At 43.7% G+C, this 23,676-nt stretch overlaps 3 protein-coding genes across 6 annotated transcripts in view; 2 read left to right on the top strand and 1 right to left on the bottom strand.

The window, feature by feature from the left end:
• Positions 1 to 70: 70 nt before the first annotated feature.
• The window catches only part of Ctr1a (Copper transporter 1A), a 55,742-nt gene continuing 32,136 nt past the window's right edge, over positions 71 to 23,676 (bottom strand). Inside the window, exons 1-5 of one of the 3 annotated variants that reach the window (XM_071770017.1) lie at positions 8,663 to 8,914; positions 2,415 to 2,654; positions 2,115 to 2,347; positions 1,800 to 1,829; positions 71 to 1,077 (exon numbers count right to left, since the gene is read on the bottom strand). In XM_071770017.1, coding sequence (XP_071626118.1) covers positions 876 to 1,077; positions 1,800 to 1,829; positions 2,115 to 2,347; positions 2,415 to 2,636 — 687 coding nt within the window. In that variant the 5' untranslated portion in view covers positions 2,637 to 2,654; positions 8,663 to 8,914 and the 3' untranslated portion in view covers positions 71 to 875. Of the gene's footprint in view, positions 1,078 to 1,799; positions 1,830 to 2,114; positions 2,348 to 2,414; positions 2,655 to 8,662; positions 8,920 to 23,676 lie in introns of those variants that run through there. The other 2 variants (XM_071770018.1, XM_071770019.1) reach the window with 2 other exon arrangements.
• LOC139808245 (uncharacterized) lies at positions 9,616 to 12,180 on the top strand. 2 transcript variants are annotated; one of them, XM_071770029.1, is made up of 3 exons: positions 9,616 to 9,872; positions 9,944 to 9,994; positions 11,733 to 12,180. In XM_071770029.1, exons 1-3 carry the CDS (start codon positions 9,747 to 9,749, stop codon positions 11,955 to 11,957), a joined length of 402 nt encoding a protein of 133 aa, XP_071626130.1. In that variant the 5' UTR covers positions 9,616 to 9,746; the 3' UTR covers positions 11,958 to 12,180. The 2 variants fall into 2 exon arrangements, with proteins under 2 accessions (XP_071626130.1, XP_071626129.1); XM_071770028.1 differs by having other exon boundaries at positions 9,623 to 9,872; positions 9,944 to 10,003.
• Positions 22,812 to 23,676, top strand: part of Eip74ef (Ecdysone-induced protein E74) — a 182,553-nt gene continuing 181,688 nt past the window's right edge. The window contains exon 1 of the mRNA XM_071769991.1: positions 22,812 to 23,380. The gene's annotated coding sequence lies outside the window, so the exon portion shown is untranslated. The remainder of the gene's footprint in view (positions 23,381 to 23,676) is intronic.

Raw genomic sequence — 23,676 nt, 5'->3', positions numbered from 1 at the left:
AAATGAGTATAATAAGTAATAACAATAAAACAAGAGTTTATAACACGGGAATTAAAAAGTGAAAAAGGAATTATAATTCTCATCTTTTTAAACTTTCTTCCTTTTTTTCGCATTTGAAGCTATATTTCATGATATTTTACATGTAATTTACATGTTAACGTGATAATACGTTAACATGTAATAATACGTGAACGTATTGCAATGTTTTTACAATTATTTAAAATAGTGTAGCACACTCTTTCCCAAATATTGCATACCTGATATACAACGAATATTTTTATAAAAGAATAACAATAGAAACGGATAGTATAAGTATAAAAATGGGAAAAAGTGTGTACATTGGACAGTATATTCTTATACGAATATCTTAATAATATTTACAATTTACCACTTTATACACGTCTAAGATTCAAGCTCCCAATGGTTCCTTATGAAGTTGTATTATTTCATGACACAGAAGCGAATCACCCTATAATCTTTTCAACAAAATCTCCTTTATCTATGTGTAGAGTTTATAAATTGTAGAGTAATAAAATTATTTAGAATGTATGATAAAAAGTAACTTAAGGGTAATTGGCTTACCTTTTAAGATAAAAATCAGGAATTATATGTAAGATATTAACAGCTAAATTATGAAACTAGAATAAATAGTTTTCTCCTTTTTGTTGCGTGTCCTGCTGTATTTATATATTCACTGTGTGTCATGAATTTAGAGAACATAGTTCCCTATACGTCCTTTCTTGAAACGCCGAAGACAATATCGCGGTTTTAATCTGCGTCTTCTCAGTTTTCGAATTTTCGCTAGAATGCAGTCGCGCGCGCACTTTCGCGCAAGTACGATTTGGGAAGAGTAAATTAGGGCAATTTACTAAATGCTAATGACAATGTTCCGTAACGTCTACGATCACTGACTTCTTCCAGCCGAATAGAAAGTAACCGACGGCGGCACCAAATACCACGGCGCAGCACAGCCAGACATTGTAAGTCATGAAGATTAGCATCAAAAAGTAAGACAGGACGATCTGTATGATGTGTAGAAACGTTTGAAACAAATGCATCCAGGACATCATAGTTGGCCTGCACAGATTAATACAGCTCATTATGTCCAAATTCACTTAAATCATTTATTTGTAGCATACCACATAAAACCACATTAGTATCAAATACCAAGCGAAAAACGGATACTTTTCATGCAGTTTATTTATATTATTGTAATATTAAAATTATTATATTAAAATTATTAATTAATATAGATCATGTATTCATATATTGACATATATATTTGGTGAATCATATAATTTCCAATAATATATAACGGATAACAAACTTTTTTTCTAAATGACTCAATTTTATTAATAATTAGGTACTTTTTTGTTATTTAATTAAAGAATAGGGTCATTTTGAATCAATTAAGGATTGAGTTGTTTAATAAATATTTATTACATGCACTAGAATTTATTTGTAATAAATTTAATATATGAATACGCACACACACATAGAACCTAGTTGTTAACCCTAGTTGTTAAAATAAAGGAATACATAACACCAAGCGTATAAAATTTATAATAAGGCAATTATGTTGAAAATATCTTCGACAAATAGTATTTTTTAATTATGCCTAAAAGAGCATAAGAGGATATATCACGCATGCATTTTAATAATATCAGAATTACTTAACGAAACACTGATAAACAATTGCTGCTATTTACAAGCTGGATCATGTTAATTAATAACGCTATCATTAATAGACAAAGCATAATTCTGAAAGAAAATCTCAGTGTTTCGTAAGATTTACTTACGGTTGTTTGTGAATTACTTCGCCAACCATACTAAAAAAGCGATTCAACGATTAGATTTACAATATAAGCTACGCATGTCATTTATATACTTGATCCTGCAAAAAATATTGCTTCTTGGTTTTTGGAACATATTCATTATAATACGCTCGTATGATGTCTCTTAAATTAAAATATCAAAATCTCTACCACTCTTCGGAATTCCTCACAGATTATTCACATAATAAAATGATATCAATGAATAATCTTATGCGAGCAAAAACAACGAGAAGCAATGGTTTTCGCAGGATCACTCATCGGAAGAATTAGAGAGCTTACTGAACGACCCGGTTATCCTCGGCCACTACATTCTTCTCACTGGGCACCGTGACGCTCCTGTATTGCAGGGCATTGTACGTCTTCCAGAACAGATACTCCCGGTAATATTTTAAGCCCTCGTAGAGCGCGGCCATGATAGCGATACCAATCATCGAGCCGATGAGACCGCCTATCGTCGCGATCTTCCAATTTTCGAATAGCACTAACTCACAGAATCCGGTGTGGAATGTCATCTGAAAATCACGTAGAGCAGATTGTGCGTTAACGGCGCCGTGTTTTGAACGAGCGGATCATACGTACCGACATACCGTGCATGCTCATCCCGCTGCATGCATCGTCCGTCGAGGCCTCGACACCGTGGACCATGCTACCGTGGCCCATGCTGCCGTGGTCCATGCCTCCATGGTCCATGCTTCCGTGGTTCATACTCCCATGATCCATACTGCCATGATTCATGCTTCCATGGTCCATACTATGATGAGCCATGTGCATACCATGGGACGCGTTTTCCGTACTGTTCATATGGTGGTCGTGAGACACCTGGAATAAGGAAGGCTTCTTAATTCGGCGTTCCCTGAACTGTTGTACACATTCGAGAGACATGTATATTATAATAGTAATAATTTCTGTATCATCTTTCAGTATCATAGTGGACGGAAGCACGACGGAGACCTCAAAAATTTCAAAATCAATCTCTTTTTTTAAAGATATATAAAAACTCGTTTGTTTTGTATGAGTTGATTTCTCATTCTCCATGTAGAACTCTATTTAAGTAATTATTTCATTCCCATATGTAGCATGATATCAGTGATTGATTCATGTAAGAGAAAAAATATACGATTTATAAAAATTTTCCGAGATTTACACACGTTGTTACAGTTCTAACAAGATAACTAAAAAAGTACAGAATTTTTTTTCAAGAGTTTACACTAAAAGAATTGATTATTTCAATGATTCAAATAACATTACATCGAAACGCACAAATTTTTGTTGAATTGCGATAAAGAAATCGATGTGCGATACGCGACTTGCGTGATGATACGCCTGAAATTGCGATATAACGACAGAATTTAATCCACGTACTCTGAGACGTGCGATTACGCGCGCATGATTTAATATTGAAATATTATCTCGCTTAAAGTGCAGGCGTTAAAGTTTTCTGTAATGCGATGCTAAAAGAATCTCGAATGGGTTGAAGTCGAAAACAACATAAAAGAGCTTAAGCAATCATTTGAAGAGCTGCAATTAATCGAAATTATAGCAGCTTAAAAGTTACTTGAAATTATATTTCAAGGGCAGTATTACTATATTATTATTCCTTCAATGACTTACACAAATTTTGTTATGCATAATAAAGTACAAATAATCAGGAGAAAAACGATAAAAAATGTTTTTCGAAGACCAATGATAGATTCGAATTGATTTAGTTATAAATATCTTTTATAAAATAAGTTTTTTTTTCCTTAGCGTTTGAAATTCAATATCTTTACAGGTTTGCTTTTTATTTTTATACATCTGCAACACATCCTGAGTTGTCTATTATTATCCGGATAAAACAGCCGTTCTTCGATTAAAACTTAAAGTAAAAATGAATACTTTGTTTATTCTCTTTGCTCCAAAAGAAATTATAAATTTGCACAATGCCTATACGACAAGAAGAATATAACAATGTAAGAAATAAAAATTGTTCATGTTATTTTTTCGAACGCGCCTAATTTAAAGCGATTAAATTCAAGCATGTTTTGCAAAAATGTGTCCATCGCATATCGCAAAACGTGTATTTATATACTGTTGAGATAAGAAATTTCTCCACTTTACTACCGTTTATACTAAAGGAAAATTAATATATAGAGTTCGCAATCTTAATTCTTATTTTAAATCTTGTCTTAATGTGAGATAAAGTTCTCGAAGTTAACATAAGCTTATAAGAGAATGTAGATAGCAAAACCGTAGATAGCAAAATCATATTTCATATTCAAATAGACTTTACTTGAATACATCGGATATTTTTTAAAAGAAACGCACCAATCTGCCATTAAATTAAAATTAACATTCGCGAGTTCTGAGGAGGCATATTAAAGACAGAATAAAAATCTAAAATTTTGAAAAACCGAGCGAAGATAAATGTCATAACAAAAAATGTCGATGGACGTCGAACGAAGAAAGTCGATAACAGTGGCAATACAGCGAATTATGATGTTAAATAAATAATAAATAAATAAAGATAAATAAAGATATATTAATAAATATTACTCTAGAACTACAGCAAAATCGATAACAAGCGTATATGACACATATCTCGATGCTCCGGGATCTTATCGATCGACTCCGCACGATACGTGTTCAAAAGAATCACTGCAATGCTGTGTATTTATAAACAAACCAGCGACTGTGAGCTCGAATTACAACGTTAAAGTGCGCCGATAAAGAATGAAAAATAAATGATAATCGAGAAAGACGATAAATCGCAAAAAAATTTTGAGCGAGTAATCTAATAATCTATAATTAATAGTAATCTAACAATAATCCGTGTAACGTCACCTGCGTTTCCGCCGTCGTAAACACATTTATAAGGGTCAATGTTGCACGCGTGTAGCAACAAGATCGAGACTTCGTCCGAAGAACAGCCAAGCCGACGTTTGTGTCGCATTGTGCCCGTTTGTCGTGGAAAAAATAAGCAACAGATAAAGATACCTCGGTGAACGCGTTTAAATGCGCATTCACTGGACGCGTGTTACCCGGCTCGTACAAGCACTATTGTTCCAATTTTTTCAACGGAATGAAACACGGCGATGGAACGTACGAGGACTTGAATATCGACTTGCTATCGTTACGAGCAGTGCTCTCCTCGTATCATTAATTTTTCCGCCGGCTATCTCATCCAGGTAGCGCCGCAGCTATCTCGGTCTAAGATTGCATAACACATGTCGGATGTATGTAGGACTGTAGGATCATGCTATCGATAGTTTTCGAGTAGTTACGATTGCTCAACTCTCGTGGGACATCTCGCTAAACGTCTCGTAATGAAACCCGAGGGCTCAATTAAAAAGCGAAGCTGTAAACGAAGTAGCCGTTACGTCAAAAACAGAACGTTTCGGTTGATGAAAACGACTCATCATTACTTATCTAGCAGCAATTCAACCGCAGAAACCGCGATTAAAACCCATGATTACGAGAAACAATTGGGGAAAAAAAACACAGGATGTTCTGCCGATCCGGAAGACACAGCAGGAAAAAGTAACAACGATAAAGTCTTTGTGTTTCGGTAAAAATATGTTTGCGAACAAAGTCAGCAATTAGAATATGTTTCCGAACAAAGCGTGAGCAATTAGAATAGATACGTAGTACGTTTTAGGTTTGTATGTGTAATCTCAAGAGTATGCATTTTTTGGAATTCTCTGAATTTACTTAAATTCGATTTCCCATTTGCAAGAATTTAAATTGACATAGTCACTTAAGGCGGTAATCGACTACGATATTCAGTCGTATACGAAATATTATATTTTAAAGACACCTTTTAATACCTACAGATTTTATCAACTTATTGCGAACTTTAAAAATGTAAAAAAAAACTAATATTTTCAAGTTATACATGATAGAAAATAAAGATTTTCGAGAATGTAATTTTAAGAGTATAAAAAACTAAAACGCGAGATAAAACGCGAGTTTTTATTTAATTTCAAACTATACTATTTTTTTTAATAGATTTATAATTTCGGAGTTAATTGCAGGGATATTTAATATTGGAAATTGGAAACTTGGCGAATGACGACCTCCTCCGATGTTTTCGTTAAAATCGATTGCAAATTGTTCAAAGACGAATAAAAGAGAAAAATTTCCGACTGGAACTCAACTTTCAAACTTTGGCTAAAACTTATATAATTAAAAGAAAAAATTTGGAGCTGAAGTCGAAAATCGAATCTTTGAGCTTTATTGTTCTATAGTTATCGAATATGGAGATACTCGAGATAAAATTTTGTACGAGAATACCATTGGTGATTTCATGACAAAATGACGTCAATACGCGACCGACAATCTGTCGTGCTGCAGGGAATTTCTTATATCGAAATACCGGAAAATCCTGAAGGAAAATGGGCATTATAATATCGCCGGAAGCAAGGCAAGAATTCTAATCTTATCGATCAGTTAGCGCAAATTGTTCGCACGATGAGATCGTGACGTTCGAGTTAATGGACCGGATAAATTCTCGTGAGAGATCCAACTGTGAAAGTAATATGAAAGTACCAGAAATTGCTGCGTCGCGGCAATGTGGCATAGAATCTCATTGCAATAAACTCAAATTTTTTAAATGGACTGATTACGTGTTCTTTGACTTAGATGTGAAGTTTCTTTCCTTTTTATAAGAAATCGACATAAAATATCTTTATAAATAAAATTCAGAGTTAAAGTTAATTCAAAATTAATAAAGAAGATATACTAGAAATTAGATAAAGAATATTTCTATAATGTATTAGTTGTTTACGTCTCTGAAACTCAATTAACGAAAAGCACCTCACCTTTAAACGTTTATAATTATTTAAAACGTAAAAATCATTGAGTATACCTTAACGGGAAATATCAATCAGTCAAAGACCTTGCAGGTGAAAGGAAGTGCGGAGAACCCGACATATACTATATGTAAGAATTCTGTTGCTGAGAAGTTTCGTTACATTAAAATCGTACATAATATATCGTGCATGCAGGCATGCGTGTGAAGCTATATCAGGTCTCATTACAGCGAACATTTCTACGCGTGTTCCTTTAATGGCATCCATTCTGCTAAGAACAGTAAGAACTAAATTCTCAACATATGCGGTTTTGCAACTGCCGAGTACTTTTGTAATACACGTGGCTTATCTCCATCTAAATATATTATCTAAAAACTTGGCGTTTTGCAATCCCGATTTTCAAATAGTACAAAAATTACACGGCACGGAATAAAATAATATATAGAAATTGGAATCTAAGGGCAACGCGTCTCCAAACTTCTGACTGGAGCAACAATGACTTTGAAAACTTTTTCGTTTTCAGATATTTCGTTGCTAGGACATTTTTTCTTTTATGACAGAAACTTGAGATCTGATCGTAAGTTCTCGTTTCCCAGGAAAAGCCAAAGCAGACTTTATTCGACTTTGCGAAAAATTCGTATAAGATTCTTAATATTATTCGAAGACGACCTAGGCGTGAACCCCCATAATCTCGAGGAAAAGAGATCGAACATCGGTGGGATTAATTACGTAATATCGTGATGTAAGACGTGCGCGCGTATTTGAATAAAAAACGCAACATGTGCTCGTTGAAATTGATCTTCGCGCTGCCTCGCCAATTCGCCATTCTGCATATCGTCAGATAATGTAAATTCTCCCGACCGAGGGTTGACGATATTGGCCACAATTGGATCAATGACGGTGAATCACGATCAATTAGCTTGTCGTCGTGGGGTGTGGAGCAGAGGCGGCAGATAAATATCCGTTACGGAATTTCGCGTTGCACGCGCGATTATCCGCGACCGACCCGGCGGCGGCGGCGCGGCGACAGGTATCCGCTTTCACCGTCGCCGTGGTGAGCGAAAGGGAAACGCTCCCCGTATTCTCCTCCTCCGCTCGCGCACGATTTAGGCGAAATGCGCTGTAACGACGAAAAATTAGAGCGAACGCCCCCGTTATAGGGTAACGTTCTCTTCTCCGTCAGCCGGAGCCGTCTCTCTGGCAGGATCGTAACATATGTTGCGCCGCGCGAAGCGACTTTACGTCTGCGATACGAGGAAATGCGGCGACGGGGGAAAGACGTCGAGAGGAGAGAGAGACTCGACGGTGATGATCATAATGATGCATCCGCGTTGGGAAAACCTGTTTCACGGCCGACCGCTGCGATTGAGTAATTCGTGGAGGATTACTCGCTTCTTTCTGAATTGCGTTGCGGCTAGATAGAGAGAGAGTGTTGGGTTAAAGTTGTAGACTAATAGCCGACGCTCTAGGTGTACACGAGAATCCTCAGGATCGTAATTTAAGGATACGGAGGATTTTCACCGGAGAAATTTTTCTTCTAATTTTTCTTCAGCGTCCATGGATATCTTCAGGATGTGAGAACTGGTCGAAAGCTTCGTTTGCCGAGCCGAAGTGGAAGGTTATCCGAAATCGCTTTACTTACGCGATACGCACACCCCTGATGAGAGTAGAGGCAAAGGCGCTCTCCCTGAAGCGCGTCGGTCAGAGGAAATAGGGGAGATAAGGACGCGCGACCGAGCGGAGACGGCCTGGTAATTCATCACTTCTCCTGCAAATTGATCAGCGGGGAAACTGACACTCGACGAAATAAACGGCACGCGAGAAATTTGTCTGAGGATACGCGATACGGTTTCGCGCAGCAAGGGTCGCGAGGAATCGTCGCTTACTACACATTATTTAAATCGCGAAGATAAGACCGCACGTTGCACGAGGGGGAAACGAGTCGCTAATACTTTTTATTTTTAACGGAAAAAATAGAAAGCGGAAAATACGCGGAGTTTTTCAAGGGATACATCTGGACCGTCGGAAAGTCTCGCTTACCTTTGCGGAGGTTATGTCACGGTGAACGACGATCACCGAAATCGGGTCGAGCGACGATGGCGGAATGAGGTGTAGACTCTTGTTAACGCGACTTCTCAGTCTCGTTCTTTCTCTTCGTACATACGTCGTCCGAGCACAATCAAACAATCACTCCCGACTCTCTCGAGTCCATTAGCGAACTGTGCGACTTTCACGTGAAGCTTGCCACCATCCGTCGCCGCGGAGCGCGGAGGCGCGGAGTGCCGCGGAGCAACGCGCGTACCAAGAGCTGCTTTCGATTTGTGAGTAACCGCACGAACACGTGAGACACGCACTGACCGTGCGATGGCAGTCCGCTTGCGACGGCGAAGGCGGCGATATAATATACAGATATTATTTTATATGTTATTTATATATGTATCAGAGAGAAGCCTGAGAGAGAGGCCATCCCGATCTTTTTCGTGAGACCGTCGAAAGCGACGAAAGCCCCTGTACACTATCGTCAGTACATACATCCATTTTCGAAATTGGTACTACGTAGCCACGTTCATTTTCCGACACTGCCGATAAAACATTATTTTGGTGCGCGTCCGTGCTACATCTGCGAATGTAGAATATTGGAGAATCATAGCTGATTTCATTCATGAATCACGTGTCCCACGATAGATTTCGAATCGCAAGTAATTTCAAAACGCATAAATCATATTTCTATCGCCCCGCGATTAATGTCCAAAGGTGAATCTTGCACATGAAGAATTATCATGAATGTATCTCAAATACCGGATGTTCATCGTAGCGCGTCAAATCATCGTGTTCGGAGTTATACGATTGCATCTGTGATTGCACGACTCTAATATCATAATTCATAATTATTCGTTTTTTCGCGGGTTCGGAATTTCGATAAGAGCGCAGAAAGTACGGAAAGTGCAAGACGCGTTTACCGCGAGCGTGCGGCGTGCCCGCGCATGCGCGCTAGGTTAGTCGCGTGTCGCGTTTCGCGTTCGAATTCCGTAGCGCAGTCGAAAGTGTCGAAACACGGGAGCGGATCCGCTGGAAGGTTTCTCGCCGCGATTCATTCGTCCTCGGATCTTGGATTTCGCTCGCGATGTCGATCAGACCGTTGTGGCCCGACTTGCGGCCGCGGGCGACCGACCCGCTGTGGTTCAACGCCGATAGACCCTGTGACGACGAGAGCGAGGTCGCCGCTCTCGAAGCCGAGCACCAGGCCTGGGTAAGTGCGTGAACGATCGAGCGCGGCTCTCGCCCGTAACGCGTCTGACATTTCCTCTGCGTTTATTCCAGCGGGATCATGTGCGGGTGCAGGGCTACGAGCACATTCCGATCGGCAAGACGGTGAGCGACGTAAGTTAACCTAACCTAAAACCTCATCGACTAGTATCCATCGCGCAACTGTATTATTTGGTTATTTGGCCGTTTCATGGTTATCGACGCGCTTAATTCCTCTCGATATTTTCTGTCAAAGATACGCGAGCTTATTTCTCGCCTCTCGCAAGTGCATTTTGGTCATTTGGTAAAGGTGCATCTTGATTGTCGGAGTCGATTGTCAAATTGGAGTCGATTGCCGATTGTCGGTTTAACGCAGGTGTCTCGTAATTTTTAATCAGAATGATAAATAGAAGATAAATTGATATATGTTGTGTAGCGAGAGAGATTAGTGCTAAGGTCTTCCTTTTTATTTAGTTTTGACCATTATACGATCACATAATTGGCATAATGTCATTTGTTTGGTAAGTAAGCAGCAAAAGAAAAATCAGAATACTTGAATAAATATATAAAATACGAATTGATTCCTAAATCTTGTTTGTGAATGATAATCAAGATCTTAAATTATCTTGCAAATTCTGGAAATTTGTAATCTTATAGAAATAGCTTCTTAAGATTTAATAAATAAAAATCCTGTATAGAGAGAGATAAGTGATTTCGAGATGCAAGTTTTGAATAGTAAAAAATTAAATAGATAAAAAGATGAGGTATATTTAAAATTTTAAACGGTTCACAAATAGCAATATAAAAATCATATCCTGTCAAATTGCGCCATCATTTTTTTTTGGGGGGTTAAATCCCTCAGATGAGGGAAATTAAGTGCCTGCGCCATCATTTGTCTTTAAGGGGATCCTGCAGCCGTACGCTTTACCGACATTATCGTTTTTAGATGGATCTTTTAATTCGCTTTATAGAATTGCAAAAATTTTTTACAGAATTAAAGTTCGCACAAAAATCTAAGGTAACAAACGCAATTTTATATCAAAAACACCAAAAAATTAAAAATATTACTTATTTGGGCACATACCGCTGTCACCTGATGATAATATTTATTTAAAACAAAAATTCTGCAGTTGATACATACATAATGTTTATCATCCTCCCTTGGGAAAACATGTAGGAATAATATCGTGCAAGTAGAAATAAGATTCAATGCGTACAAAAAAGATCCATCGAAATTCGAAAGTTTATTTTAGTAATGCAAATACGGATGCAGAATGACAAGAAGAGCAGCAACAGTAGTTGCCACTGCAGGATCCCCTTAATGTGGTTACTATGCTGTTGTGCTCACTTTCTTTACCATCAGTCGGAAACTGGACACTGTCATCGTCATCGGTATGGTAGTCTACTAATTAAGAGTAAATTTCGAACTGTTTAACGAAATTGTGGAGACACATTGCCGAGACATATCCGGTGTCAATTAATACCTTTCAATTATTCTTACATTCCTAGATCGAACGCATCGCATTTAGATATTCGTGCACGAATGGCTGTGTTTAAGTTCATATTTCTATTTATCAATATTGTACATATGTAATATTATAAATATTTTTATTAATTAATATTGTATATAATTTGTGTTATTTGTTTTTTAGTCTTATGTTTAATCTGTCGCACATCTATCAAACACTTGGAATATTAAACTGTTAGGCACAGCTCTGTGGTCACACACAGCTCTGTGATTCGCGAATATCTAGATTTGACACGTTCGACATGAGGAAATGCCTAAACCGGAACTGAAACGGATTAATGATACTTAATATACAATATTAATTACAACTTTCTCTCGGGCGCATGAAAAATCTAGTTCAGAGGATCGGAGGGGGAGGAAGAGGAAGAGGAGGAGGAGGAGGGCGAGGGCGAAGAGGAGGACGAGTCGGATACCCACGAGGAAGAGGAGGAGGAGCTCGACGAGATCGACATGGAAGTCAGTTATTCTCATCATCCGCAGAGGTCTAGTCCGACGGACACGGTGACCGCTCCCGTATCCATCCGGATGGTCAACGCATCGAATTTAACTCGTTATTCTTAATCTCTACGTATTCGATTCGAATGTACATACTTGTGATCACGGGTTTCGTATAATTTATCTATTTAGCGAAGTAATAATTATATATATATCGTTCTAATGCTGATAATGAATAGTTTATAAGTTTATTGGAAGTTTTATAGATGATATCGATGGTATTCATGTGTGAATGATTAAAGGTTTATCTATTCTCTATGTGTGAATGATTAAAGGTCTATCCATTCTTTATGTGTGAATGATTAAAGGTCTATCCCTAACTTTCTCTTCCTCTTTCTCCGTTTTGACGACAGCAAAGTGTCGCTTTTTTCAAATCCGATTTTTTCATCGCGATTCCGTCGTTCGACAAGCAGTCAGTATTCCGAGATCGAAATTTCGCCGCTCTCTCGCTCGCGCTTACGCTTAGGTCAAGAACCCGACTGACGACGGCCGTAAGCCGACGTCGACTCTAAGCGGTGCAAATTCCATCGTGACGGATGGAAATTGCACGATCAGCGAATTCGACGGCGCGAGGCGTCGCAGGCGGTCCTCCTCGCGGACCGAAGAGCCTCCGCTCTTCCAGGCTGGAAACAGTCGACGGAGTATATAACTCGCGGACAGTAATGTCTTCATTCCTAGCGTCGAGAGCCTCTTCCGAAGAGAAGAGCGACTCGCGCTGCGTCCGGAGCGGTCGAACAAAAGCGATCCGTCCTTGGGGGGGGGTTCTTCCCGTGCTTCGATCCCTTTCCTTAACTGTCAGACTTCTCTCTGGGTGCACCTTGACCGTTCTCTCTTTGAAGCTCTCCGTGAAGGAGGCTGTCACGCTGGCTAAGCCCAACACCTGACGACGAGACGGAACCGGAGCCCAAGGTGGGTTCACGTCCAAGGTGCGGGACACGGAAAGAGGTTTCACTGAATCTATGTAGACGACCTTCCTTCACGCAAGGGTGTCATGCGGCTTGCGTGAGGTGGGAGTACTGGGAGTCAGTTTGGTGAGGAGGATGCTTCTCTGCGTTGGAGGTTGGAAGAGACGGAGCTGCGGTGATCTGTGATGTCAAGGAGGCGGTAAATCTTACTTGGCTCGGCATAAAGGGACGATGCGGATATTTCGAAGTTGCCACGTTTTGGTCTTTCCCTTTGGCATGAAAGTATTGTTGTCTTAGCTAAGAGTGCGGTTGTGAGGTGGAAAATTGGGGGCTAGTGGCATTCTTTCTGTGCGTGGGGCGTGGGGCAGCTGTCGTTTCATTGGGTGGATGAACGTCTGTTCGCCAGAAGGCTTAGAGGGGAAGTGTGAGGTGTAGGGTTCACGGGGGGTGCTCTTCTTGGAGCTTTTTGGTCTCCTCCTTTTCGGAAGGCCCCGGCGGATAATCAGCCTTCTTTCTCTGACCCGATTTACCCGCTCTCATAGGCTCACGCCGTTACCCACCTATACTCTTTTTAATTACAACACTCGATATTTAATTATATCCCTTTATATGCCCTTTTTCCTCCCCGTCCATCCTAAGTTTGTTTCGCGTTTAAGTGACAATAGCGTGGGTGTTGGCGATACAAAAGCAACAAAGGACTAATGGCGATTGAAAGAAGGTTGTAAATATAATCTAGTACGATGATGATAACAGGCAGCTTCTATGATCATATGTGAGATGTTAGATTACAAATGGTTGGGGAAGTGGTGGAATAGTTTATGGGAGGAATATTTAGTCGATGGAGTGGGTATAGTGAGGCAGGGTTGTTGTTATTGAGTTGATGAGAGGGTAGAACCTCACGAGGAATCTAGAAAAAAAAAAAAGAAGTCAGGGAAGAAAAAGCAACCAAAACGCCCTCCGACTTTCCGTTTTTTAGACGTCTACTGCGTTGCATCTTCGCATATTCCGATTTGGTGGCCATGTTTAGTTTACTCGGCCCGTAATCCTCGGTATCAACAATAGCTCTTGATTCCACATGCACCCTCTGAAGCCTAGTCGTTTGAACGCTTAGGGGATGCACACTGCACCTCGTAGTTTCCCTCTTTACCGTGACTATAGCGCCGTCATCTTACTCTGTGAGGTAATGATCTCGTATGCTAACGCTTCGCAGTTATGTTGCCTTGATTTTCATCTCGCGAACTGTGTGCCATCGCGGGAATCCCCTCCTCCGCTCAATCCCTAGTGGGTTCGCTCGAGACATTCTGGAGGGGCGAGGATTTTAGACTCACTTCTCCCTGCTCTTCTTCCGTACTTGAGTGGGGTGGCCGTCGCATCTGACCCGTATAGCGGCTCTGCATCATCCCACTTCTTCACTGCCTCTCGCATCGTTCCTCCCCACTCCCCTTCGCTCCCGGTCAGCCCAGCTCTGCTATTCCTGTACGGAAGCGGTCTCACGGTTGTCCTCTGTATACTCCGACGTCCCCCTGCGACCCCTCACTCTCCCCTCGCGATTTGGGCTACCGTCACAGCTCCCCTTATTTCGCTCTTCTTTTCTATGGCATTACCACCTACCCTCACCTCTGCTCCAGACTCACCTGCCTTGGTGGTAGCGCCAATATCCCCCTATCCATACTCCCGTCCTGCCCTATCTCACCCATTGCATCCCGCTCCGTTTCTCCGTGTTTGCTGGTTGGGTTTTGCACATCTCTCCTCTGCTTCCTTCACCTCAACTCCCCCCCCGCGGCCCTCCCGTAGGCTCTTTGTTGCTTGGACCGCGCTCTCCCCATTCGTCCCTCCCCCTATTCCACCCCGCTTCTCTCCCTCTCTCCCCCCCCCCCTGCACCCCCACAACCCGGACCCTCGCTCCCCCCACCTCCCGTTCCTTTCCCCTCCTACCCATAACCGCTTCCTGCGAATAGCCCCTTCCCACGCCGTACCTTATCAGTTCCCCCCTTTTATTCCCCACCACCCCCAATCATCACAATCCATAACGACCTCCACCATCCGCCCCAACCTTCAAACCACCCTGTCTCCCGCCCATTGCCCTCCCACCGCTCGTCGCGCCCGCTAGTCCCCGCCCTCAAACTTCCATTTCTCACTGCCACCTTCTATTTCCCCCTCGACCTCAATGCTGACCCACCTTGCACTTACTCCCTTAACCAAATCTCCTACCGCCATCTTCTACCCACCTTCCGTCTTTCCCCACCGTAATTTCCTTCCCACTCCTACCCCTAGCCCTTGCTTCCCTAACGGTCACCGCCCCCATAGAGACTATTCTTCCCATTCCACTCATACACCATTTCTCCTCCTCCAGTCCTTGCCTTCCACCCTCCTGTCGGCCTGCACTTACCTCCTACCCTTTATCATACCTCAATCCACTCCTATACTTCCTAAAACCACATCTTTGACATCGTCTAACTACACCCCCCTAGCCACGCGACCGAAACCACCCTCCACCACCTCCTTACCCCACTCCCGTCTCCCAGTCCGCCACCCTACCGGCCTCCCGCCGACTGAAACAGACCCACGCAACCCCCAGAACGCTCCACGATCAGCCCTACATGACCCTACCCCCGTCCCGCGCCCACTCCTACTCCCCCGAGACCCATGCCCCTCATACCCTACGCCCCCCGTCACACCTCACTCCCCCTGACCCCAACAGCCCCGCGCCGCCCGCAAGCTGTCACCATCGCCCCTCCCCCGCCCACCCGCCCCCGCACACACCGCCCCTCCTCCTACCCTTTACCCACCGACCACTCCCTCCTCATACAAAGAAAAAAAATCCAGCCTTCTGATTCCCCATCCCTCTCGCTTCCTATAACTTCCACATCCCGTCTCCGCACTATGCGCCACACGCACGATGTCTCCCGAGTTATATTAACGACACAATTCTACGTGTTGAACTCTCACAATCGTTCTCGGCCATTCAGCCGCTCCAAACTAGCCAGCTACACCAATCTTAAATCTATCGCACTACTCACTACCCCCTCAATTTTGCCTTCAACACTTCACTCCAAATAGCCCTATACACCTGTACACTGAAAACTGCCACGACGTCCGCACCTTTGCGAATATCAACGACGCCAAAACAGTGCTCACACGCGATCTCTAATATAGCTTTGTTACCCTACGCAGGTGCACTCTACTCCGAACTCCACCAATCGTTTGTCGCTCTCTACATTTTTCTTGACCCACAATGGATTGCCTCTTCCAGACTCCCCCACTTCAACCACTCCTTGCAACTCGGACTCCCAGACTCCCAACCCCACCCCACCACATCCACCTACCCCCAAACTCAGACTCCCCCCCACCAGCCACCCCCACCCTGCAACAAGCATCGCACACACCGTGAACTCGCGCCCCACCCAACCCCAGACCCGTCATCCACCAGTATCTCCTCCCCTATCCCCTTTTCACCTTCAGGCGCCCTCCCACGACTCTCCCCACATACCAACATTTTATACTCCACTTCTATGTCACCACTACCCACCCCACACCCCCCCCTCTCCCCATCCCCCCACCCCCCCCACGTCCCGCCCCCCATTCTCCGCACCCTTGATCCACCGGCCCGGATGCACACACCATATCCCCAAAACCCCCGCCAAATGCCACCCCATTATCCACAACTCTTGCCTCTCGCCTCACAAACCACTCCTCTACCATGTACTCCCCTCTTTTCTGCACCCAACCTCCAGCCTCGCTGTCCGCTTTTCACTATCTCCATGCGGCTCGCTTTATAATAGTCCACCCCCCAACTAGGATCGACATCTCTCTCATCATATGTGTCCCAATGCGCCTTTTCAGTGTAGCCACCAAACCAATTATCATTAACCTCGCCTGTGATAGCGTCACCTCTATAACCAGACAAAAAAAAAAAAAAAAAACACGCGCCGACCTCCCAATACCACCTCATCACACCCGGCGTTTAAATCCTGACAAGTAAAGCCCACCAGCTTGGGCCCGCAACCCCCCCCCCCGCTAACACCCAAACCAAACACACACCCAGGACACGTCGCCCGCTAGGGCTAACGAACGGGTTACGCTCGAAGGCAAAAGCGAACCCGTGCTGCCTCCTCCTCACACCACGTTCTGCCATCCACCACCCCTAGCCCCATCCTCCCTCTCCTCACCCCTACTCCCAACGCAAACCACACCGTTCTCCTCCTCCCTTTCTCCTCCTACCCCCGGCGTAATCCGGACGAAGATCGTCCCTCGGGTTCCTTGCGAGGCGATAAAAAATCGCAAAAATCCGCGGCTGCTCGCCCGATATCAGGACGTTTCCTGCTCGCTCGTGGACCGTCCGTGAATCCCCCCCCGCGCTGCAATCAAACGCGCATCATTCCGTTAGCCTCACATATTACATCGTTTGAGTCCCTGCTGCATAATCGGATCTACCTACGATTCCCCGGCCTTGCTCAGTCCCCGAGCACCACGCCCGCCGCGCCCTAAAACGTCTGTCACCGCTGCGCCGCGCTCCTCCGCAACAACTCAGCACTATTCCGCGTCGATGCGTTCAATCCCAGCCTCCCTTCGTATCACGCACTTCCAGTACTTCTAATAGTAAATCCGAAAGCATAGTGCCACAATCCCATAGTCTACTTGATATGCTTCGCACCCATACCTCGCCTGTCATAAAACTCGTCAATTCAGTTTACTTTACTGTGTATCTTCTAACACGGCTCGATTTCGCCATTCGTCTTACGACTGATTGAAGACAAATCGCTCCTCCGGATATTTGATAAATGATTAACATGCGAATCAAATTAGAATAACTTATATAGAAAGTCCACCGGCACTAACCTGTCGATTGGATGCTCCCCTCTTCATCATCAATTTGCGCCCCCTATAACCTAATACTATATCTAAAATCCGTGCTCTAAATTCTTATACTGGCTCAAAACTTTTGCTATCTATTCTATCTAATCCCAATTCTATTCTTCGCTTTTCTAGCATCTTGCCAATTTCCTTTTCATTAGTGCGGCGTATATAAAAACATCAATTCAGTCGTGGATTACAACTCATACTTTTATAGTACATCGACTTTCGACATTGCCGTTGTTACTTCTCTGTAATGCTGTGCTTACTTTTGAGCCTTGTAATCATTTGGATTTCGAAAACAACCAGAAAAAACTCAGTGTATAACATTCTTTCAAATGTTGAGTCGGATCTATCTGTAATCTCCGTCTCTGCTATCGATTTGGAAATACTGTTCTCGTCTTGCGTCGGCGGAATTATACCGGCCTCCGTCGTGAAAATTAAAATAGCTCTTGACCCTTTCGAGAGCTATTTGAATGTCACCGCGGATAATATAACGTAATCCAATTATTTCACTTTATTTATTTTCACTATTTATTCTATAATTCTCCATAACTATAGAGGTATTTATCTTCAAAATAGAGAATCACGATGTGCAAGGTGAGTAAAAGTTTTGATACAGACACAGACTCTCTGTATCTGGTTCTTGCATATGTTTATCGTGATTGAATCTGAATTGAGTAATAGAACAGCTATTCGCAAAAACTCTCTATTGATATTTAGGTAAACAACCTATAATTTGATAGACTAATATAAATGAGTTTATTGAAAATAGAATCATTACCGCTTTTGTATTCGTCTTTTGGATGTCACGTACTTTTGTTAACAGCAAAAGCACCAAGTTTTAAAAAGTTGCTTTCTGTACTAAATAATATTTCACACTTTATTTTATCATTCGTGTTTTTAGAATAGCTATATAGTGATGAGATCTATCATCGCTTCTGGTAATCAAAGTTGCTCCTCCCACTATTTACGCTATTGAAATTCATCTCGCTGTTTCCAAGTAAATGTATGTATACCAGCAACGAATAGAGATAACAAATTATCGTCATCCATTCTGGACCTGAACCAACGCCTGCCGAGATTCAAATTCTGCTAATTTGCCTCGCTCGGGACGGGATATTAGGCTATTTCCCAAGTAACAAGCTTAAGCGCACCCCACGCATACCGCAAACCTCTGTCTAAAGCGTTCGATACGCCGCATAAATCCCGTAGATTTTCATAATCACGAAACCTGTTTTCGTGCACAGAATGGATGGAGTCCAGCATACCCCTGATGTTGAATAAATAACCGTCTTCATATTAGCCACATCAAACTGCTTTGGCCTTTGCGTTTTCGGCAGACCCCCTGCACGATCGCAAGTACGTGCCCTGCCGTCAGACTTACCGATCTGCTCTCTTGTACTCCCGATTCCTGGACCAATTCCGCTCCGAGCTAGACTTACTGCGCGTGTTCGATTTTCTCCTCAAATGCGGATTTGCTTCCCTTTATGCCTTTTTTCCCCGTTATAAATCATAAATTCTACACAATTCACCCCAAACCTCCTGCCCACCCTAACTCGCTAAGCACGCGCCCTTCTTCTACACTCAACACGTTCTACGTTTTATGTAATCTTGTAAGCATATATCGTTCTTCGGTTGATGTCCACAAAGAACTTATAAAGTGATAGATTTATCCCGACCTCAGACAGAATTCAATACGACCAGGAACAGAATCGTTGTGTGTTAAGTCGTTAATCGTTTCGTTCACGGCGTTCACCCCCTGCGTGGCCCTGCTAAATCTCTATCTCCTCACAACCATACGAAACCGGTCGTACTCCTTTGGATATAACTCTTTTATGAGCAGGGGGCTCCGTTTTCCTCCTTCAAAGTCCCCTCTTCACCGAAGTTAACTGTACAAGCCCCTCAGGAATGGTTCTACTCATACAACCTTTTTGTGCGCTGATTATACTACAGTGGTAAAATAGTTAATAACGAGTCCCATATAGCTACTCGAACCACCTTCGCACCAATCCCCCAAATCCACCTCGCCCTCCCGACTTAGTGGCCCGTCCATACACGTCGCTCCTTCCGCCGGGCAACGAGAAAAAAAAAAAAAAACCAAACCCACCGCCCCAACCGCCGTCCTCCGTCCTGTCCCCATAATGCCCACCCATTACCCTCCGCCCCCGTGACCGGCCCACACAAACCAGGTGCCTTCTTCAAAATTCACGCTACACCATTCTCTCTTGCTTTCCCCTTGTTATCCCATTCAGTCTGACGCATTCGATTGGACTTTCGTCGTCTGCGCTCCTCCCCTCCGCGAAACACGCCGCTTCGTTCTACGACACTTAACTTGGACGACTATTTTGAGTTGTCAACGTCCGCGGACGCCGGATGGTTTCTTCGTCAACTTTACGTTTTCTCGATGGTATAGACTTCACTTGCATTACGCATCCCTATGAGACCGATAGATCTAGTCAAAATTCACACCAGGTTGACCCCTACTGCTCATACCACCTTCAAGTCTACAATTGACATAAGTACTTAAATGAAGGTAGATGATAGAGTTAATTCTGCACATAAAATTACATTTCTTTTTATATTTTACTAAAGGTTGAGAATCAACATGCTGTTTCGTGAAATTTGAGAGCTGCTGATACTTATCCGTTAGTAGTTTCTCCTGAACAGGAAGCTAGTAAAGAGGCGCACTAGGAGAAAAAGCAAGATTACACAAAGCTTGCACCATATCATTAACTTAAAGAGAAGTAAGTCGCGTGCTGTTTAATTATTTTTAGTTTTTAATTGTCAAACGCACATTCGCTGAAGATGGAGAACGACACGCCGAAAAGCGCCGGCCGCAACTAACAAACGTCCGATGTTATATTATGTACCTTATTAATAATATAAACGGTCTGCTATAGACTATTAAACCGCCGCACTGTTACCCCCACCGTTAACTCTCACACCAATCAAATCCGTCCTTAACTATTATTTATTGTGTTTCATATTAATCGAAGTCTGTTAAGAGGTATTTATATTATACGAATATAATTATATCATTTAATTTTATTTATACCATTTATAAAAAATCATTACTCTGATATCCTCGCTCTTGCTGTGTTTTCTTCTTCTTCCTTAATATACCGTCTTATTAGCTTATTACAACGTTGTTTTGTAAACCCCCTTTTATACACGCGTTTTTTAGCGTTTTTTTTAATTCTGTCGTTTCCACTACGATAAGTTTTGAAAAAACAAACATTTTTCTTCCCTTTTCCTTGCTGCAATATACTTTCTTATTGCTTTTTATTTGCTTTTAAAAAAAAGTTTAACATTTGTCCTACAAGGACACAATATGTAACCTAGATCTTTCATTTTTTACAAGGCGCATTACGATACTTATTGCGTTGTGGGCATAATAAATATCCTGTACAAATTTGGTCTTTCGAACGTTCTTTGTGCAAGAGGAAAAAAACTCGTAAAACCAGACGGCCATTTACACGATGAAGTTCGATCGTTGATTTATCGCGCCACGTGAAAATCAATCGCCACGCTGGACCGATTTCTCTCTTGTAGAACGGCGGTTACACCGGCCTCGGGGGGAGAGGGAGGGGGGACAAACCTCTCGACCGCTAATGCCGAGTTAAGCGCCCTAACCTGCCTCAAAAGATGCTGCGCGACGTATATAAGAGATAATAAATCCTGGTCGGAATTCTCGCGACGGCGACGTTGGCAGCGACGAGGATGCTGTTCGCCGAAGGCGCGAGAGAGCAAGGGAACGAGGGGCCGAGGGGCTGAGGATAAACTGCGTTTATTAAGTTTTGAGTGATATCTTACAAAAGAAGCATATATACAGATGATGTTGCGTGGTAGACGCGCACACGATAAACGTTCTCCATCGAAAACTGAAAATAGTAGAAATATCAGTTTAAAAAAGACGCCGGGAAAATTATGATTTGGAAAACATTGCAATCATTTCGCATAACGCGATATGTGAGATAACTTCCTCCGCGATGCCATCGGCGAGAAGACGTCGCGGAAGATGGAAGAAAGTTGGAAGGGCGGGGAAGAAGAAACGGAACGACGGAGAGAAGGGCGGATGACCCAGGATGAGAGAAGAGGAGGAGGAGTCCCGAGAGAGAAAGAGAGAGGGAAGGGAAGGAGAGAAGGCGTGTGCAACGACGGTGGAGAAAAGAATGGGGAGAATCGATCTCTTGAGAAATGAAGGAGGATGCTGCGCACAAGCGGGGGAGCAGGAGAGAGAAAGATGATGAATGCGAGGACAACATCGATTCTGCATCGAAGTAAGAAACAGAGAAAGAGAGAGAGAGAGAGGGGGGGAGGGAGAAAGGAAGAAAGTCATGCGGGACGATCGGAAAGCGAGTATGTACATCGAATTGGATAACTGCGGCTGATTTCGAGTCAGATGAGGAACTTGAAAGCGCGTAACAGTGTTTCAATGAAGCGGCCGGCGATTACGTAAGCTCGCGGTGAAGAAAGTATAGGAAAAAGTAAGTAGACGGTCGTGAGTGAAAAGAGAAAAACGCGAGCGAACAGCGCGAGAGAGAAAGGGAACAGCGAAATGGAGAGATCGGAGCGCGGCAGCGTGCACAGTGGCGAATTCGTACGGGGCATTTCTTTTGCTTAACATTTTATACGTTTTGGATATCATAATCCTGTAATAAAGAAAGAAAAAAATTTATATATTTTTGACAATCGGTGAGACATATGCGACACGTTTGCGTAGCTGAGCTTAACCTCGATGCAGTTAAGCCGTTAATGATCATAGTTTTTAAACGATAGTATATCCCAGCGAGATATATTTTCATCGCGTTTTTCAAATTTTCTGTTACAGGAATTTTTTGGCTTCGTTCTGGCTGGCATGACCGTCGACGACACGACGCGTCGATACTGCGTATATGGGGTGGCGTTTTCGATAATCTTAAATCGAAATATATCTCTGAGAGGGAAAGAAAGAGAGAGACGGATTCGCCGTCTCGTGCGCGGCGGCGACAGCGGCGGCGGCGGCGGCGCACGAGAAACGAGAGCGGCATACCCTGTCGCGGGCGCACGACGGAGAGCGCCGATTGGTCGGCGTGCGCGCGACGGAAGGCGCGAGCGGCGCGAGCAGGAAGAGCGAGAAGACTGAAGACCGGCGAGGAGACTCCGGGGCTGTTCGACCGTTCAGTCGGACGCGCGATTACAGGCACGCGAGACGTGCGCACGGACTGCACTCGCTCGTTCCACTCCGTCAAACGTTCGGGAGTATATACGTTTCGTTAACCACGGTGACCACGTGCCGCACGGCACGCGGAGAGAAAGAGACGCGGAGCGCGAGCTCGCGAGCGTCGAAGACACCGACGGGACCGGCCGGCCGCGGCGCCGCCCGAAAACCGTGCCGCCCGTCCATCTTCACGGACGTCGATCTTTTCGTGACCCCTTCCCCCGCCCCCCTCGCGAGACGATAGCCCCCGGCGTGTGTCGCGCGTGGCCCTTCGCCCTCGGCAGTGGACGTTAACAACCGGCACAGATCGTACCACCGGCCCCGGAGTAAAGAGAAGAAGTGTGTGGGTGCATTTGTCACGGTTTCTCGTGGTGACTTGAAGTGAGTTGCGATTCGGGAGAGGGCTTCGCCTTCCGTCGTTTCCCCGCAGCATTGTTGCGTGCGTGCCATCGTTCGTCGGAGCGGAAGGAGGACCGGAGTTTCCGAAGCGGAGCATCGTCCAGATGTCACCGGCGCGTCGTCGAACGGTGAGTGAAACATTCAAGTGTGTTTTTTTTTATCTTTCGTATCGAGAAAATTAGGACGGAAAAGGGACATGGCGACTCTCTCGTCGAGTCGCCGATTCGCGCGGTCTCCCTTTTCTTCCCCCTCGCGTGCGCGCGAGCGGAGGATAGTGGATAGTGTTACCGGGAGGTGTGTGGATCGCGGCATCGCGCTCGCGTCGCCCCCACCCGTGGAGAGCGACGGCGGAGGAGAGGGAGGAAGGCGGTGTTGGGTTTCGTCTCTTACTTATGGTTTTCGCGGTAACTCAAAAATTGCCGTC

The sequence above is a fragment of the Temnothorax longispinosus genome, chromosome 2, assembly GCF_030848805.1.
Source record: "Temnothorax longispinosus isolate EJ_2023e chromosome 2, Tlon_JGU_v1, whole genome shotgun sequence".
Classification (NCBI taxonomy): domain Eukaryota; kingdom Metazoa; phylum Arthropoda; class Insecta; order Hymenoptera; family Formicidae; genus Temnothorax; species Temnothorax longispinosus.
Note: the sequence above shows the minus strand (reverse complement) of the source record. Positions and strands in the feature narration are given on the sequence as shown.